Source organism: Oncorhynchus keta, chromosome 25 (genome assembly GCF_023373465.1).
Source record: "Oncorhynchus keta strain PuntledgeMale-10-30-2019 chromosome 25, Oket_V2, whole genome shotgun sequence".
Taxonomy (NCBI): domain Eukaryota; kingdom Metazoa; phylum Chordata; class Actinopteri; order Salmoniformes; family Salmonidae; genus Oncorhynchus; species Oncorhynchus keta.
The window spans coordinates 16,691,226-16,709,385 of record NC_068445.1 but is presented as its reverse complement, the minus strand read 5'-3'; the positions used below and the strand labels follow the sequence as shown (position 1 = coordinate 16,709,385).

At 44.9% G+C, this 18,160-nt stretch overlaps 1 protein-coding gene and 1 long non-coding RNA gene across 3 annotated transcripts in view; one reads left to right on the top strand and one right to left on the bottom strand.

The window, feature by feature from the left end:
- The window catches only part of LOC118357853 (calcineurin-binding protein cabin-1-like), a 95,899-nt gene that overhangs the window by 73,868 nt on the left and 3,871 nt on the right, over positions 1–18,160 (bottom strand). Inside the window, 21 exon segments of the mRNA XM_052479987.1 lie at positions 276–458; positions 5,310–5,325; positions 5,832–6,066; positions 6,222–6,396; positions 6,455–6,495; positions 6,972–7,012; positions 7,146–7,189; positions 7,192–7,222; positions 7,659–7,821; positions 8,020–8,223; positions 10,955–11,015; positions 11,563–11,714; positions 11,716–11,750; positions 11,907–12,022; positions 15,416–15,512; positions 15,904–15,943; positions 16,062–16,122; positions 16,292–16,495; positions 16,861–16,994; positions 17,163–17,259; positions 17,385–17,627. Of these exon segments, the coding sequence (XP_052335947.1) occupies positions 276–458; positions 5,310–5,325; positions 5,832–6,066; positions 6,222–6,396; positions 6,455–6,495; positions 6,972–7,012; positions 7,146–7,189; positions 7,192–7,222; positions 7,659–7,821; positions 8,020–8,223; positions 10,955–11,015; positions 11,563–11,714; positions 11,716–11,750; positions 11,907–12,022; positions 15,416–15,512; positions 15,904–15,943; positions 16,062–16,122; positions 16,292–16,495; positions 16,861–16,994; positions 17,163–17,259; positions 17,385–17,627 (2,373 nt within the window).
- LOC127911684 (uncharacterized) lies at positions 10–6,885 on the top strand. 2 transcript variants are annotated; one of them, XR_008078890.1, is made up of 3 exons: positions 10–1,988; positions 2,913–6,056; positions 6,214–6,885. It is a non-coding gene; the product is annotated as an uncharacterized LOC127911684 (long non-coding RNA). The 2 variants fall into 2 exon arrangements; XR_008078889.1 differs by having other exon boundaries at positions 2,819–6,056.

Below are 18,160 nucleotides of genomic sequence, written 5' to 3'. Positions count from 1 at the left end.
AGCCTCAGGTACTGTCACGGAGTCTACTACTTCTTGGTCTTCCAGCAAGATTTACGGTCCCGTCCTCGTTGCTTTTTTCCAACCACGTGAACTTGAGCAATTCAGGGTTTAAAGAGGAGATTTTCAAACATTAACATGATCCAGTCTCAATATACCCTCTCTTAAACACAACATTGACTTCCACAATATCACTAAAGAACATCTCATTTAGGAACTAATAAAGGGTAGAATGCATTTCCATTACTGCATTTCAGGATAAAACCAACAAAATCCACCTATGTCTTCAACTGTAGGCTGGCCCTCCTTGATGGGGGTGATGTTCTCAGATGAAGAGGCACTGCCCTTCCCAGACTGAAGCTTAACATGGCTACTGTCCTGGGAGCTGGCAGGGTCTGTGAAGGCCTCCTGGGTGGAGTTGGAGACCGACAGCGTCGCCACCACGCTATCCTGACTGCGCTCTGCCAGGAGTCACAAACACAGGTCATGTGGCCAACTCTGAGCCTGGCCTGGGTGCCAGTCACACCCATGGACCATCCTCTGGGTTCTCAAGGGATCAATCACAAAGCTGTTAAGGTTACCATTCAGGAATAAAATAGGTATGTAGATCCCATGAAAGGGGGTAAAGTGTGCATAGCAGTGTAAAATCTCTATACACACCAGGATCATCAGCAGGAGAGCAATTACAGTAATCGTACAAACATAAAAAGCACTAGACCTTAGTCAGCACCCAAGCCAATGAAAAACTAGGTGCCTGCCTTCTTCCTAAGCACATTGTGCATCCTCAGCAAGAAGCTGCAGTCTTCTGCAGACAATAATCAAATTAGCAGGAGGGAAACACAGTTCTATGAAAGGAGCTCTGGGGACTTGTTAAAGGCCTCCTGTAATTACAGCCCAAAAATGTAGCCGATAGAGGTGTTGCAAGAAGGATTGCCCCTTAAAGAGAAGTGTGGGGTAGTGACTAAGTTGTGAACATTCCGGGACACCTTTACATTGAATAATTGTTTCCCCTAAAATTGTGCATATCAATAATGTCCTGAAGATGGATTTAAGAGCAGTTTGTGGGAGGGACGTAAGTTCAGTACAATTCAGGGATGCCAGCTACATTGGACACCTGGGAAGGCAGTAATCATGTCAAGTTCTGGGGTGACTTAAAAGATATCGGGAGTTTGTTTTAAAACACACAAAAAAAAACTCCATTCCTGATTTGACAATAGTACTCCTCGTAATTGCTGACAGATTGCTTACTGTTAGCATGACGTGTTTTAAACAGGCATTAAGCAAGAAGGGCTTGGCACCCACTGGCAAACCTGCCTGCACATGGTGGTTCATTTCTGCCATCTAGATCAAAGGATGTGTGCCAATGAGGTGCCAACCACATTCTGACTGATTTGGCATTATATCATCATATCAACTGAACACAATTTCAATAGAAAACACTAACTATGGCATATCTTTCAAATACAATCAAATAGGTTTAAGATCTTTGTTGCAAACGTTAGCCAACACCAAAACACAAGTCAAATAGTAGCCCACGGTCCAAGTCACACCATTCAATGGATTGTTTGAGAGAGGACTGAATTTGTCCAGTGACAGCATTATTCCTTGGGATCTACATGCATATAAACGACAAAGCAGGTGGCAGAAACAAGCAGGCAGGAAAGAATGACAGAAACGGGCAACATGGCTGCAGTATTCAGACATTCAAGCTACAGGGCAACATGGGCAATATGGCTGCAGTATTCAGACATTCAAGCTACAGGGCAACATGGGCAATATGGCTGCAGTATTCAGACATTCAAGCTACAGGGCAACATGGGCAATATGGCTGCAGTATTCAGACATTCAAGCTACAGGGCAACATGGGCAATATGGCTGCAGTATTCAGACATTCAAGCTACAGGGCAACATGGGCAATATGGCTGCAGTATTCAGACATTCAAGCTACAGGGCAACATGGGCAATATGGCTGCAGTATTCAGACATTCAAGGTTCAGGGCAACATGGGCAATATGGCTGCAGTATTCAGACATTCAAGGTTCAGGGCAACATGGGCAATATGGCTGCAGTATTCAGACATTCAGGCAATATGGGCAATATGGCTGCAGTATTCAGACATTCAGGCAACAGGGCAACATGGGCAATATGGCTGCAGTATTCAGACATTCAAGCTACAGGGCAACATGGGCAATATGGCTGCAGTATTCAGACATTCAAGCTACAGGGCAACATGGGCAATATGGCTGCAGGCAACATGGGCAATATGGCTGCAGTATTCAGACATTCAAGCTATAGGGCAACATGGGCAATATGGCTGCAGTATTCAGACATTCAAGCTACAGGGCAACATGGCTGCAGTATTCAGACATTCAAGCTACAGGGCAACATGGGCAATATGGCTGCAGTATTCAGACATTCAAGCTACAGGGCAACATGGGCAATATGGCTGCAGTATTCAGACATTCAGGCAACAGGGCAACATGGGCAATATGGCTGCAGTATTCAGACATTCAAGCTACAGGGCAACATGGGCAATATGGCTGCAGTATTCAGACATTCAAGCTACAGGGCAACATGGCTGCAGTATTCAGACATTCAAGCTATAGGGCAACATGGGCAATATGGCTGCAGTATTCAGACATTCAAGCTACAGGGCAACATGGGCAATATGGCTGCAGTATTCAGACATTCAGAGGGCATGGCTGCAGTATTCAGACATTACAGGGCAACATGGGCAATATGGCTGCAGTATTCAGACATTCAAGCTATATGGCTGCAGCAACAATAGGCAATATGGCTGCAGTATTCAGACACATTCAAGCTACAGGGCAACATGGGCAATATGGCTGCAGTATTCAGACATTCAAGCTTCAGGGCAACATGGGCAATATGGCTGCAGTATTCAGACATTCAAGCTATAGGGCAACATGGGCAATATGGCTGCAGTATTCAGACATTCAAGCTACAGGGCAACATGGGCAATATGGCTGCAGTATTCAGACATTCAAGCTACAGGGCAACATGGCTGCAGTATTCAGACATTCAAGCTATAGGGCATAGGGGGGAAACAACATGCTAAAGGATGTTTTTACAGTATAGTGCAAAGATATTTTGCAAAGCCATTTGTAATGAATGGTCAGTTTACATTCAATATACACAACCAACAGCATTTATTTAATGACATTGTTTCACTTATTGCAAATATTTGTGTTTACCCTTGACGTCTTTGCAACAATGTAAACAACTACACAATGCTGATGTCAATATCATTTCAGTTATGGGACATGCTGGAGAAAAGGTAACCGGAGCCAATTGTACATTCCTGTATGTAGCCCTAAGTTTCTATAAGGGAAAAGCTACTAAGAATACTGCTTCATACATTGCATTTCAGCTTTTTTCAGGAACATATTAGGCAAATCTGTCCTAATTTCCTACTAAGTATGAACTGACACACACAAACACACTTTTTTTGTACAGTGTTGTTACGATTGCTTCCCCTCTAAAATATGCTCTTAAAAATGGTTCATACATTTAAACGTAGGTTTAGTGCACTTAGATGTGGCACATTTTTAAAAGATGCAGAATACACACTGTGGTGAAGGAGACAATCAGCTCAACAACAACAAATTGGGGGTTAAGAGTAAACTGCTTGTGTCTGTCATCACACTACTGTCATGCAATGTTAAGTGTTAAAATGTAGAGCAAAGTTGCATCAGTGCATTAACTGATATCATATTGTGTTGGTAATTCATTTTGAAAAGCTACCCCTTTCATAGTGAAGGATTTTTAACCATGCTCTTATATTGTCTGTCAATATCATCTATATTTGGACAGTATAGGTCTAGTAAAGTAGAATAATTTAAATGACTCTTTACAAGGTGAGTGATTCACCCCACTCTAGCATTTTAAAACAGGACATTAATGTGTACTCTAAATGCAGCCCCTTCTCGACTGTTCCAACTGACAGGTAACACTCAGCAGCACTAGACTTTGGTTTAGTAATGAATCTGCACACAGTGAGAGGCATATTACAGAAACCAGTTAAAGTGTCAGAATAGCTACCAAACGTTCTTTGACACATAATATTTATATCAAGACAAGCTTAGGACAAGTAAACTGCCTCCCTCTATAAGTGTCCTGTCAGTGTGACAAAATCTTAAATTCAGCTCAGTCGTTCCAAGTGAACCTGTAGTGAGATGTCATTGCCAGGACAATGCAGCAACTGTTCCCTGGGATCAGGTAAAACCTCTCAATGGAAGCCTGGCTGTGTCTTGCCTGTGGCTCTGTGTTGGTCATATGAGTCTAGAGTCAACACACTAAAAGCCTGCTGTGTCCAGAACAGAGCTCTCTTTTACTGGCCATTTCCCCCTCTAAAAGACAGCACACCTTACAGAGAACATATCGATATCCAAGTCTAAAGCGATAGCCAGCAAGCTTGCATTCTTTCATAAAATAATTGCCCTGCTATGATTTGATTAGTAAGAAGTCATCAGAAAAAAACGATGAAATCAAAAGTTAAAAAAGGTCCAGCGCATCCGGTTTTATCTCAATATCAAATCATTTCTGGGTAACAATTAAGTATCTTACTGTGATTGTTTTCAATTCAAATGAGAAACAAAAATTGCTTTGTAGCAAAGAGCAATTTCTCAATCAAGAATGCTGCTAGGACTGTCTGGGAGTGATCTGAAATGGGAGGGGAAAATTGAAAGTTAACTATTATTGGCAGGGAGGTTTGGAACTCTTTCTTATTGGCAGGCCACCAAAATAGGCTGCAATTGCAGGCTCTTTTTAAACAACTCTCACACTAAAAAGGAAATTATCACATTATTATTCCCACCTCATGGTGCTCCCGAGTGGCGCAGCGGTCTAAGGCACTGCATCCCAGTGTTAGAGCAGTCACTACAGACCCTGGTTCGATTCCAGGCTGTACAACCAGCCGTGATTGGGAGTCCCATGGGGCGGTGCACAATTGGCCCAGCGTCATCCAGATTTGGCCGGGGTATGCCGTCATTGTAAATAAGAATTTGTTCTTAACTGACTTGCCTAGTTAAATAAAGGTTAAATAAAATAAATAATTTTAAAAAGTGGAAATAGATATATATATAAAAAACAGGAAAATCAAGTTGACTGCATTGGTCTTTACAATTAGAAGCTAAAACCAAAACTTTATCAAATCAAAAGCCAAGATCTATTCTCAATCTAAATTGCTTCATAAGAGGTGATGACAACCGTCACTCTCCTCACCCCAACCTGGGCTTGAACCAGGGGCCCTCCGCACACAGCAACAACAGCCATCATCTAAGCATTGTTACCTATCGCTCCACAGCCCTTGCAGAGCAAGGGAAACAACTACTTCAAGGTCTCAGAGAAAATGATATCACCGTTTGAAATGCCACTAGCGCGCAGTGCTAACTAGCTAGCCATTTCACACTGGTTACACATGGATACAAGCTCTGCTGAAGTTACAATAGAAAACAATGTCATCAAAAGGCAAGGGAAATGGGAAAGAAAGGAAGAGGGTGACCAGCACAAACTTCTACATATTAACACACACAGGCCAGGACGCCCTCTACCAAACTCTACCTTCACACCTCTGTTTGCCTGAACTAAATGCCATTGCATTTTTATAGAGCAGTAAAACAATGTCCAAATAACCTGAGATACCATATTGCCCAATTCCCCAAGACATCCCAATCACCCAGTGCTAGTTGAGTCATCACTGGAACCAGAGCCATTATCATCATAGTGATTATCCTCATAACAAACACCACTCCCCAGCCCGGTGAAGAATGGGCCCAACCCCAGAGAACCAGAGTCTAGGACTGGGACTGTACCATCAGCTCCTCCTCATACTGTTTCCTCGTCTGCTGCAGCCGGAGGGTGTTACGTTTGGTCTGCTGCAGCCGGAGGGTGTTACGTTTGGTCTGCTGCAGCCGGAGGCTGTTACGTTTGGTCTGCTGCTGCCGGAGGCTGTTACGTTTGGTCTGCTGCAGCCGGAGGGTGTTACGTTTGGTCTGCTGCAGCCGGAGGGTGTTACGTTTGGTCTGCTGCAGCCGGACGTTTGGTCTGCTGCAGCCGGAGGGGTGTTACGTTTGGTCTGCTGCAGCCGGTCTGCTGCAGCCGGAGGGTGTTACGTTTGGTCTGCTGCAGCCGGAGGGTGTTACGTTTGGTCTGCTGCAGCCGGAGGGTGTTACGTTTGGTCTGCTGCAGCCGGAGGGTGTTACGTTTGGTCTGCTGCAGCCGGAAGGCTGTTACGTTTGGTCTGCTGCAGCCGGAGGCTGTTACGTTTGGTCTGCTGCTGCCGGAGGCTGTTACGTTTGGTCTGCTGCTGCCGGAGGCTGTTACGTTTGGTGTAATTGTGGTCGACCAGAGTGGCCGTGTAAGGTGGGGACGTCAGACCTGCAGCGTTGGAGGGGAGGGAGGCCCCATGAACATCCATCACACACAGATGACACACAGCAGTGGGAGTCCTCGTCCATCATGGAGAGGGGCTTCTCCCTGAGGTGAGAGAGGGGGTGGGGACAAAACAAAAGGTTGGGCCAGAGGGGGAGAATTATGTTTTTCCTTTTGGTTTGTAGTCGAGTCACAGAATGAGTTTTATAAGACAGAGCATAGATCCCAGGCAAAGGTTGAGGTCCCTCACTTTTCATTGGACCTGGGCCTGCCCTTCTCTTCTCTTCTCTTCCCCCCCTGGCAAAGGGTCCAGTGGCCACCTCAGCCAGGATGTTGAAGAAGATCATGCTCCAGGTCTGGTTCCTCAGACTCATTTACATTACATTTAAGTCATTTAGCAGACGCTCTTATCCAGAGCGACTTACAAATTGGTGCATTCACCTTATGACATCCAGTGGAACAGCCACTTTACAATAGTGCATCTAAATCTTTTAAGGGGGGTGAGAAGGATTACTTTATCCTATCCTAGGTATTCCTTAAAGAGGTGGGGTTTCAGGTGTCTCCGGAAGGTGGTGATTGACTCCAGCAGCTTGAGGAGAGTGGCGCTCAGATGGAAGTACAGCTAGGGGGAGAGAGATGCCAGAGAGTCACACAGCTTTAATAACAGTTATACTCTCTATATACAGTTATACTCTCTATATATATATATATCTATTATTGAACAAAAGACTAGACTTTGGGTTTAAAACAAGTACCTCCAGGGCCTCCATAGACAAGTCAGGGGAATTGTGGTAGTGTATCTGGCAGCTCCCTTGTGCAGATAATGTGCGGCCTTCATGGGAAGAGAAAGAGACGAGAGCATCAGATCTTCATCTGATGGCTGTTAATAACACAGGATGAAAAGCTGGTTGCCATGGTCAATATCTTTCAATGGTCAAATGTCAGCATTTAATGTACTGGAAAAACAAACAGATACATAGTGATTCTAGTGTAAGCTATAGAATGGAGCTATAGAATGGAAGTACTGGGTCTGGAGAGGTGAATACGCAGTGAAGGTAACAGGGAAACACAGACAGAGCTGCTTCATCGGACCTCTGACTTCCTAGTTTCCCTATAACTCACATCCCCTTCCCCCTCTTCCACTGTACTGACCTCCATGAAGATTTCTGCTCGGTTGAGCCCTAGGGCTCCCCTGTCTGTATAAATCTAGTCTGCAAGGCAGACTAATGAATCACTTGAGTCCACAGATCGTTTCCCCTGCTGTGCACCTGTTTGTAGAGCTGGATGTATTCCCGGGGTGGCTGCTTGCGTTTCTCAGCTATCTTCCCCAGCATGTAGTGAATGAACCACTCTTCCTCATCCCTATCCCCTCCCCCCTCACACAGAGACGTCCCCTGGAAACACGTCTCCAGCATGGTCTCTCTCCTCCATCTGAAATATACACACACACAAACTGCTACTGTCAACAGTGATCAATTTACTGAACAATGAATTCACACAGCATGACTAGAAGTGAAGTTTAGAAAAGTAGAACACAAAACAGTATATATATATATATATATATATATATATATATATATATATATATATATATATATATATATATATATATATACGAGTATTCTGTACACTGGTTGTCCACTGCACCGGTTTGATGACCTCGGAGGGAAGCTCAGTCCTCCACTGTTTGAGTTGGCGCGAGGTGAAGGAGTACACGGCGTAGGACATGGTGCTGTACTCGATCCACAGAGCCAGGTTGGTGCTGTCCATCTCCAGGGCCCTCTTAAAGCAGTTGAACACAGCCATGGAGTGCTTCCACATGGGGCCATCGCTCTTCAGTTCGTTGCAGTTTATCTTGTCCTGGATGGGGCCATCGCTCTTCAGTTTAAATAGAGTTTAACTTGTCCAGGACACACACACACAGCATTGAGCATGCCAAGGAAATGTCATTATCATCATGACATGAAATTCACTTGTAAGGTGAAATACTTAAAGCAACTCAAGGTAATATGAGTATCTTAAAAAGCACAACCACAATTACATTTGACTTGTTTTTTCCTGACCTGTTTGGACACAGATGTCATGCATATAGAACTTAACGGCCTTGGACTGTTCTCAAAGAACTAGTCAGCCAGGAGGGAGAAGATCTCGACAACAGGGGGTGCTGGAGCGCCCCTCTCAGGAAGGCAATGTACCGGCTCCTGGGTGGGAACACAAAGACTGGATGCTGCTACTGTCAGGTCTGACAGCAGTCTTACAGATTCAACTAGAATCTGATACATGTAGAGATCCTCTCTAATCCTGATTTGAGATGATAGGTCCTGACAAGTACTCCCAAGTCTCCCATATAGATCAATGTGTGATTTATAAAGTTTTCAGCTATTGTGCAGGTGCATTCCATTTGTAAATCAGACATGTAAAATGGCAAAATAAAAGGAAAAAAGGGATCCAAAGTATATTGAAAGCAGGTGCTTCCAAACAGCTGTGGTTCCTGAGTTAATTAAGCAATTAACATCCCATAATGCTTAGGGCCACGTATTTAAAAAAAATCCCAGTTGCCCATTATTTTGGCTACCATGGGTAGAAGAGATCTCAGTGCGGGGTCTCAAAAAAGGAGCATAGGGGGTTTAAAGTGTGTAGGTGTCAGTCAGTCACCAGATCTCAAACCAACTGAACACTGGAAGATTCTGGAGCGGCACCTGTGACAGTGTTTTCCACCACCATCAACAAAACACCAAATTATGTCATTTCTTGTGGAAGAATGGTGTCGCATCCCTCCCAATAGAGTTCCAGACACGAGTAGAATCTATGCCAAGGTGCATTGAAGCTGTTTTGGCGGCTTGTAGTGGCCCAACGCCTTATTTAGACACTGTTGGTATTTCCTTTATTTTGGCAGTTACCTATATATTTCAATGCATAATGACTTGTACAGTGTCATCACCTATAATGAATGGTCATGACGTGATGTATAGGCCTAAACAGCAGGGTTGTGGTCAATTCCAATAAATTCACTCATGAAGTAGAGAATTTACATTGAAATCAATTCAAATTTCAACAGTCTTTAAAGTTACAGAATTGGAATGAGACTTGAGTGTTTGAATTGGAATTGAAATAGTAAAAAAAAAGTCCTCTTTGGAATTCAATATTTGCACAGTTCACAGTCAATGGAATTAATGCACAAAAAATGGAACTCTGGATATGTTTAAAAATCATTTCAATTTATATTACTATATTTCTAGTATCGCTAGGCTATCTAAACAGTGACATAATCGGCCTGAAAGCCTGAGGAAATTTGGATTTCTGGATAATATTGAATTGGGAGTGACCTGGAATTTAAATTGAATTTACAGTTAGAGGGAATTTAATTCTAATAGAATTTACGGAATTAACCCCAACTCTGCTAAACTGTTCAACGTGACAACATGTAAAGTCAGGCTGTGGCTACGTCCAGTCAATTAGCATTTGTGACTCATAAATGCCCCACACTGACCTTTAAAGGTGGTGAGGGTAGGTAGCAACACATCTGTCACGCTGATTCTCAACACTGGAGCCCCCCAGGGGTGCGTGCTCAATCCCCTCCTGTACTCCCTGTTCAGCCACGACTGCATGGCCAAGCACGACTCCAACACCATCATTACGTTTGCATAGGACAACAGTGGTAGGCCTGATCACCGACAACGACGAGACAGCCAATAGGGAGGAGGTCAGAGACCTAGCCGGGTGGTGCCAGAATAACAACCTATCCCCCAACGTAACCAAGACTAAGGAGATGATTGTGGACTACAGGAAAGGGGGGCCGAGCACACCCCCATTCTCATCGACAGGGCTGTAGTGGAGCAGGTTGAGAGCTTAAAGTTCCTTGGTGTCCACAACAACGAACTAGAATGGTCCAAACACACCAAGACGGTCGTGAAGAGGGCACGACAAAGCCTATTCCCCTCAGAAAACTAAAAAGATTTGGCATGGGTCCAGAGACCCTCAAAAGGTTCTTCAGCTGCAACATCAAGAGCATCCTGATTGGTTGCGTCACTGCCTGGTACGGCAATTGCTCGGACTCCGACCGCAAGGCACTACAGAGTGTAGTGCGTACGGCCCAGTACATCACTGGGGCAAAGCTGCCTGCCATCCAGGACCTCCACACCAGGCGGTGTCAGAGGAAGGCCCTACAAATTGTCAAAGACCGTTCTCTCTACTACCACATGGCAAGCGGTACCGGAGTGCCAAGTCTAGGACAAAAAGGCTTCAACAGTTTTTACCCCCAATAAGACTCCTGAACAGGTAATCAAATGGCTCCCCAAACTATCTGCATTGTGTGCCCCCCCAACCCCTCTTTTACACTGCTGCTATTCTCTGTTTATCTCATATGCATAGTCACTTTAACTATACATTCATGCACATACTACCTCAATTGGCCCGACCAACCAGTGCTAACATTGGCTAACCAGGCTATCTGCATTGTGTCCCGCAACCCGCCAACCCCTCTTTATGCTACTGCTACTCTCTGTTCATCATATATGCATAGTCACTTTAACCATATCTACACGTACATACTACCTCAAAGTACCTCAAAGGCTTAAAGTACTGGAACATGAAGAGGGCGTGGCTCCAAAGGAGTTCCACCTGCCCTCCTTAGAAAAACACAGTTAGTTATGATGATAAGCAAAACATTTATTGTACTGTTAAAAAAAATCCTAGTACTAACGCACGCATGCACACACACTTTTTAAAACTCACCACCAAAGAGTTTGCCCTAAGATTCAACTCTTCCTAAGTGAAACCCTGGTGATTCCCTCTAGCATGATAAGGGACTAACAGCACAGGCTGGTACATTATGATGCAGAGGCAGTCAGATAATTAATCTCATTCAATTGCTTTCTTCCTCCTGTATTGACCTGCTCGAGTGGAGTTCCTGGGTCGTATGACTCAGTGGACCAACCAGTAGTTAATTAGTCGGGGGACTGCATTCATTAACTAATGAACCTTGTCCCTTTGGAACAGAGTCTATTCATCATGCAATTACTGCATATCACAGTTACACTACAAGCCAATCCCAGTGAGTAAACAACCTAATGTGGAATTGACCGCCACCTAGTGGCCAGTTGGAACACATTACATGATCTCTGTTAGCTAATCCTCAGATATGTGAACGGCATTGAAAGATTGACAGTCAGTAATATACCATTAAGAGGGCTGGGTGTTTGACCTGTTGAGCAGAGTGCTCCTCCAGATAACGGGCCATGATCTTCTTGCTGGGGTAAGCATACAGGCAGTAGAAGCACTGCTCAACGCCCATCATCTTATCTTTGTACGGATGAGTATCCTCCACTTGAGGGAGACGCCCCTTTCCCCAGAACACGAACCTGAACCATGAACATGAATACAACAATGAGGTTAGTTCTATCCTGATTAATCTTTGACAAATACTTTGAAAGATATTAGAAACTAATTCAAACCATATCATAGGAAAACAAAAACAGAGAATGTCCACACAATCTCAGCTCTGTTGACCGACTCACATAGCACCTGAACAGAGCTCCATCTGATTTGCAGCAGCAGGAGCGGCGGCCCAGGTACTCATGGGCCAGGTTGAGCAGCATCAGGGAGGAGGCCAGAATGGGGGTGTTAGAGCAATCTGAAGAGAGTCACAGGAAACAGCAAGACATTTTAGGGCTTCCAGCATTGATTTAAAAATAGGGCATTATAGCAGTTATGAACAGGATGGACTTCACCACCACCACACACAAAAGTATTTGGACACCCCTTCAAATGAGTTGATTCAGCTATTTAAGCCACACCCGTTACTGACAGATATATTTTAAAAAATCAAACACACAGCCATGCAATCTCCAGAGACAAACATTTGCAGTAGAATGGCCTTACCGGAGAACTCCGTGACTTTCTAACAAGCCACCTTTCCAACAAGTCAGTTTGTCAAATGTATGTCCTGCTAGAGCTGCACTGGTCCACTGTAAGTGCTGTTATTGTGAAGTGGAAACATCTAGGAGCAGTAATGGCTAAACCACAAAGCGGTAGGCCACACAAGCTCACAGAACGGGACCAGCGAGTGATGAAGCACGTAGCGCTTAAAAATCATCTGTCGTCAGGTTGCAACACTCACTACGAATTCAAAACTACCTCTGGAAGCAACATCAGTGCAATAACTGTTCATCGGGAGCTTCATGAAATGGGTTTCTATGGCCGAGCAGCCGCACAAAAGCCTAAGATCACCATACACAATGCCAAGCGTCAGCTGGAGTGGTGTAAAGCTCGCCGCCATTGGACTCTGGAGCAGTGGAAACGTGTTCTCTGGAGTGATAAAGTGCATTGGAGAGGTTGTACCCACTGTGAATATTAAAACCTACCCTAACCAGAAACCGTGGATAGACGGAATTCGCGCAAAACAAACTGCGAACCACCGCGTTTAACCACGGAGAGTTACACCTTCTTTGCCCGTTTTGAGGATAATAGTGCCACCGACGCGGCCTACTACCAAGGACTGCGGGTCCCCCCTCTCCTGTCAACAAAACAAAGGAGATAATCGTGGACTTCAGGAAACAGCAGAGGGATCACTCCCCCCACCCACCCTATCCACATCGATGGGACAGCAGTTTTAAGTTCCTCTGCGTACACATCACAGACAAACTGAAATGGTCCACCCACACAGACAGTGTGGAGAAGAAGGTGCAACATTGCCTATTCAACCTCAGGAGGTTGAAGAAATGTGCCTTGTCACCTAAAACCCTCAAACTTTTACAGATGCACAATTGAGAGCATCTTGTCGGGCTGCCTGGTATGGCAACTACACCACCCTCACCTGCAAGGCTCCTCAGAGGGTGGTGCGGTCTGCACAACAAATCACCGGGGGCAAACTACTTGCCCTCCAGGACACCTACCGCACCCGATGTCACAGGAAGGCTAAAAAGATCATCAAGGACAACAACCACCTGAGCCACTGCCTGTTCACCCCGCTACCATCCAGAATGCGAGGTCATTACAGGTGCATCAAAGCTGGGACCGAGAGACTGAAAAACAGCTTCTATCTCAAGGCCATCAGACTATTAAACAGCCACCACTAACACAGAGATGCTGCTGCCTACATACAGACTCAAATCATTGGCCACTTTAGTAAATGGATCACTAGTCACTTTATACAATGCACTCTAATTAATTCCACTTCAATACTGTTTACACATCTTACATTACTCATCTCATATGTATATACTGTATTTTACACTATCTATTGCATTTTGCCTATGCCGCTCGGTCATCCATATGTGTCTATGTACATATTCTTATTCCATCCCTTTAGATGTGTGTATTAGGTAGTTGTGGAATTGTTAGATTACTTGTTAGATATTACTGCACTGTCAGAATTAGAAGCACAAGCATTCTGCTACACTCGCATTAACATCTGCTAACCATGTTTATGTGACCAATAACATTTGATTTGATTATTTTTAATCGCGCTTCACCATCTGGCCGTTCGATCGACGAATCTGGGTTTGGCGGATGCCAGAAGTACACTACCTGCCCCAATAAATAGTGCCACCTGTAAAAGGTTTATAATGGTCTGGGGCTGTTTTTCATGGTTCGGACTAGGCCCCTTAGTTCCAGTGAAGGGAAATCTTAACCCGACAGCATACAATGACATTGTAGACGATTCTGTGCTTCCAACTTTGTGGCAACAGTTTGGGGAAGGCCTTTCCTGTTTCAGCATGTCAATGCCCCTGTGCACAAAGCGAGGTTCATACAGAAATGGTTTGTGGAGATAGGTGAAGAACAACTTGACTAGCCTGCACAGAGCCTTAATCTCAACCCCAAAGAACACCTTTGGGAAGAATTGGAATTCCGACTGTGAGCCAGGCTAATCGCTCAACATCAGTGCCTGAACTCACTAATGCTCGTGGCTGAATGGAAGCAAGTCCCTGTAGCAATGTTCAAACATCTAGTGGAAAGCCTTCCCAGAAGAGTGGAGGCTGTTATGGCAGCGAAGGCGGGACCAACTCCATATTAATGCCCATGATTTTGGAATGAGATGTTCGATGAGCATACTTTTGGTCATGTAATGTACCTTCATCATCCCCTACGAATATATGTGCTGGCGAAGCAGGCAGTTGAAGGCAGCCTCCTCGTGCTTGATGATGTGGTGCAGGAGAATCCAGGGCAGGGCTGAGCTGGACACAGCACACATTTATATATCATTTTCTGTTTCCAAACACACTTTGTCTCTACCAGGTATATTAGTGCGAGTGTTGACCCGGATGAGGTTGTTGGCCAGCCGGGCCATGCTTGTGTAGTGGTTGACGTTGCTCGGAAGCTGAGGGTCCTCTGTGAAGCAGACCTCGAAGCCTCCCAGCAGCGTTGTGATGGTAGAGAACCACACCTCCTTTGCCGTGTGAGAGCTGACTGGGACAGAGTTGAGCTGCTGCAGGGCTTCATTCAGGGCAACCTCTGTGCACTCCAGACACCGACGGTAGTCCTTCAGTTTCAACAGGGAGTTCTGGGGCAGACGCCAGGAAGAGGAAAAATGTCATCATGGTACATATTTGTACATTTAATACTGCTTTCCTACATCGGTACTACACTGATTAGTAGTGAAAACCATGCCTCAAAGAGAAAGACTTGTTGAAACTAAAAGAACCATATAAAGACAAATACTACAGTATATCTACAAAATGATCTATTGCTGTATTAATCCAGAAGGTAAACTGCAGCAGCTGGACAAACTCCAGAGGCTTGACCCGCCCAGAGCCATAGCTGAGGGTGGGTTGCAGCAGCCACACCACAGACTCATAGTCCCTAGACTCAGACGCTGGATCTCCGCCAGGGACTGACAATGCTCCAGAGACACCATCTTCTTATCAATCTGTCCATGCAATGGGGAGAAGGGAACACTTTCTGATGAACCAGACAACTCAAAACCACAGGGGAACTACATGCTCTCATGGGATGGTTGAGGGCCAAGTGCATGTTATTCAAATAGACTATTTGTGCTATAGTTTTACTGTTCAGCTCTTCCACTGACCTCCTCCACCGAGATGGCTGCATCTGCACGCAGGTTGGGCAGGTAGATGGTGTACCTTTCCTCCTCTGTGGTCCGTGCGTGAATCTCTGCAGTATGCCTGCACACACACACATCATAGCTCTCCAGGGCCTGGTCCAGGTCTCCCTGTGAGATGTCACAAGCACATTAGGTTATGGATTACACATGTCAATAGCAAATGTAGATCAGATTGATTTGTCTTAATCATTGAAACTAATATGTGAGATGTACGAGGAAAGAGGTCAACTCAGTATCATACTAGAAACAAATATTCAAGTGTTATGGTAAATAGTCAAGGAAACATGGGTAAATTATGTTGCAGGATGAATGTGAAGGTTACTTGCAGGGCCAAGAAGCATGCCTTGAGCAAGGAAACACGCACCACCACAGCCATCCAGTTCTCCTCAAACAGGTTCCTCAGCTATAACAGGTCCCCCTCAGAGTGCTGCCCTGGGAACTCTGCATCACACCCAACACTGCTCTGGCCCCCACTGCACTTTCTTGGGGACCCTTCACAATAAAAACACAGAAAGGAATATACCAATATGGTTCATGCAAAATAAAGAAACCAACAGAAAACTGTATTTCATAAAGAATACCAAAGTACACCAATGTGTTTGACACGTACCACTCTTGCCTTTGCTGTGAGACCACTGCTCCTGACATGATAGGCTCATCAGCTACATTTCCTGCATAAAACACCAATCACAAGTCTTTTACCGACAGCTTGACATTCGCATTAGGTGGAATGTAAAAAACACAGGCAGAGATGTAAGTTTCTCAATTAAAAACACTCTCAATAAAGTAATATATCAAAAGAGTCAGAATAGATGTCCTATACCCATTTGTGTTAATTACTGCAGTTGCGGAGTAGAGGGTTGGTCAGGCCACTACTGTGCTTCCTCCAACTATGATACACCTCCTGCACCACTGCAGTCAGCCCACAGTCAGCCCACTCCTCCATGAACCTCTGACCCACCGCTTTCAGATGGCACATCGTCATCTCTAATATCCCACCATTGCTCATATTATTGAGCAGGAAGTCGTGGATATCCTGTTGTTCTGGGGATGAGGAAAGAGTAAGACAATGTAAATCCCATGAGATGTTTGACATCCGACTCTGCATTTCAGTCAGGGAATTGTGTAAATGTTGCAGATGGGGATCTGTGAAACTCACTCCACCTGCACTGCTGAAAAGCTATCTTTTCAGAGGGATGAATGTGTAAGACGCCACAGGAGGGCGAGTACATGATGCAGTTTGTGAGGCAGAGGTCCTGGGTTCGAGCCTCAGTATAAACTGAATCAGGAGGAAGCTGTACTCACTAAGCAAGCAGCGTGACGTCATTTACATAAGACATGTACCTGATGGAGAGAGCGGAGGAGCGGGGTTTAATGGCACGGAGAGAACAGACGGAGATGACAAGTGCCTCCACACCCATCAGTAGTCTGAAAGGCATGCAGCATTGCGCCATGGAGCAGCTGGAAGTCCTGCTTGATTTCACGCTGGGCCTCCAGGTTACTCAGGCTCTCATCATTTTCCTCAAGGTCAAACTTCTTCAGTCTGAGTGGAACGGAAGAGCCTAGTTATCATCCAATAAGAATATATACTTGCAATGTGTTGATAGTTTTCCCCTTGAGGTTTCATGACAATACCTGGATGGTAGGTATTTGAACAGCAGCTCCTGGAAGTCCATCTTCTCCTCCTTGCACTTGGTGTTTATGACCCAACCTGAGCTGCACTTGGCAGTGTCTCCTCTCAGGGGCCTTCTTCACCTTCTCCTTTTCAGTGAGGGAGGTTTCCATAGCTGTGAGGGTACAAATTGATCCTTAAACAATAAAACACATTATCAGAGTATACAATAAACCAGTCAATTTGACATTGTATAAATGGTTTCATGCTTGCAAATCAATGGAATTGACATGTTAAATTAGATGAAAAGAAGCTACTGACCAACAGAGGGGGCTGTAGTCTGTGTGATCTGAACCAGAGGGCTGGGCTGGGACAGTGGTGATGGCTCAGGGAGTGGAGGCAGGGAGATGCTGGGGCTGCTGCTGGGGATGGTCTGGAACTCACTGACAGGAGGAGGGCAGGGCTCAGGAGGCAAGGCCTGGAGGCAGTTGGGGTTGCAGTACTGGGACAGGTTGATCCTGCGGCCCAGGCTTGGGCATGGTGGCTCGCAAGGTTGTCTGATGTCTGTACATGGCAAGGAGGCTCTCTCCCATATGAGAATAAGTCCAAAATGCTTTTCGTCAATTAAAACAATGCATTCTTACCCTTAATCACAATGAACAGCAAGCGAGTCAACTGCAAAAAAACAAATGCATGTATGAATATTAACAGCAACGGTCTCCCCTGACAGTAGAAGTAGGGCCGTACCACTTCAGTAACATTTGCACGGAGTCCCTCTTCAAAAAAGGCTGCTCTTCAAAGCTTTGCTGAGGAAATACAAACAGCCTGGAAAATATTGTGATAGATAATTAGGTAACACTTTACTTGGATAGTCCGGAAAGTCCATCTATAGATGCTCTACAGATGGTCATACTATCAACAAACTATCTGTTTATAAGCAACTACTTACCTAAGGTTAGGTTTAGAATAAGGGTTAGGGAAAAGGCGTCCGCATGCTTCCCAGACGAAACAGTTCAGAAGAGTTTGTGCATATATTATGAGGTGACGTTTTTTTGCTCGTTTTGGACTTTGGTAAGGGTTGTTTGGGCACGCCGTTT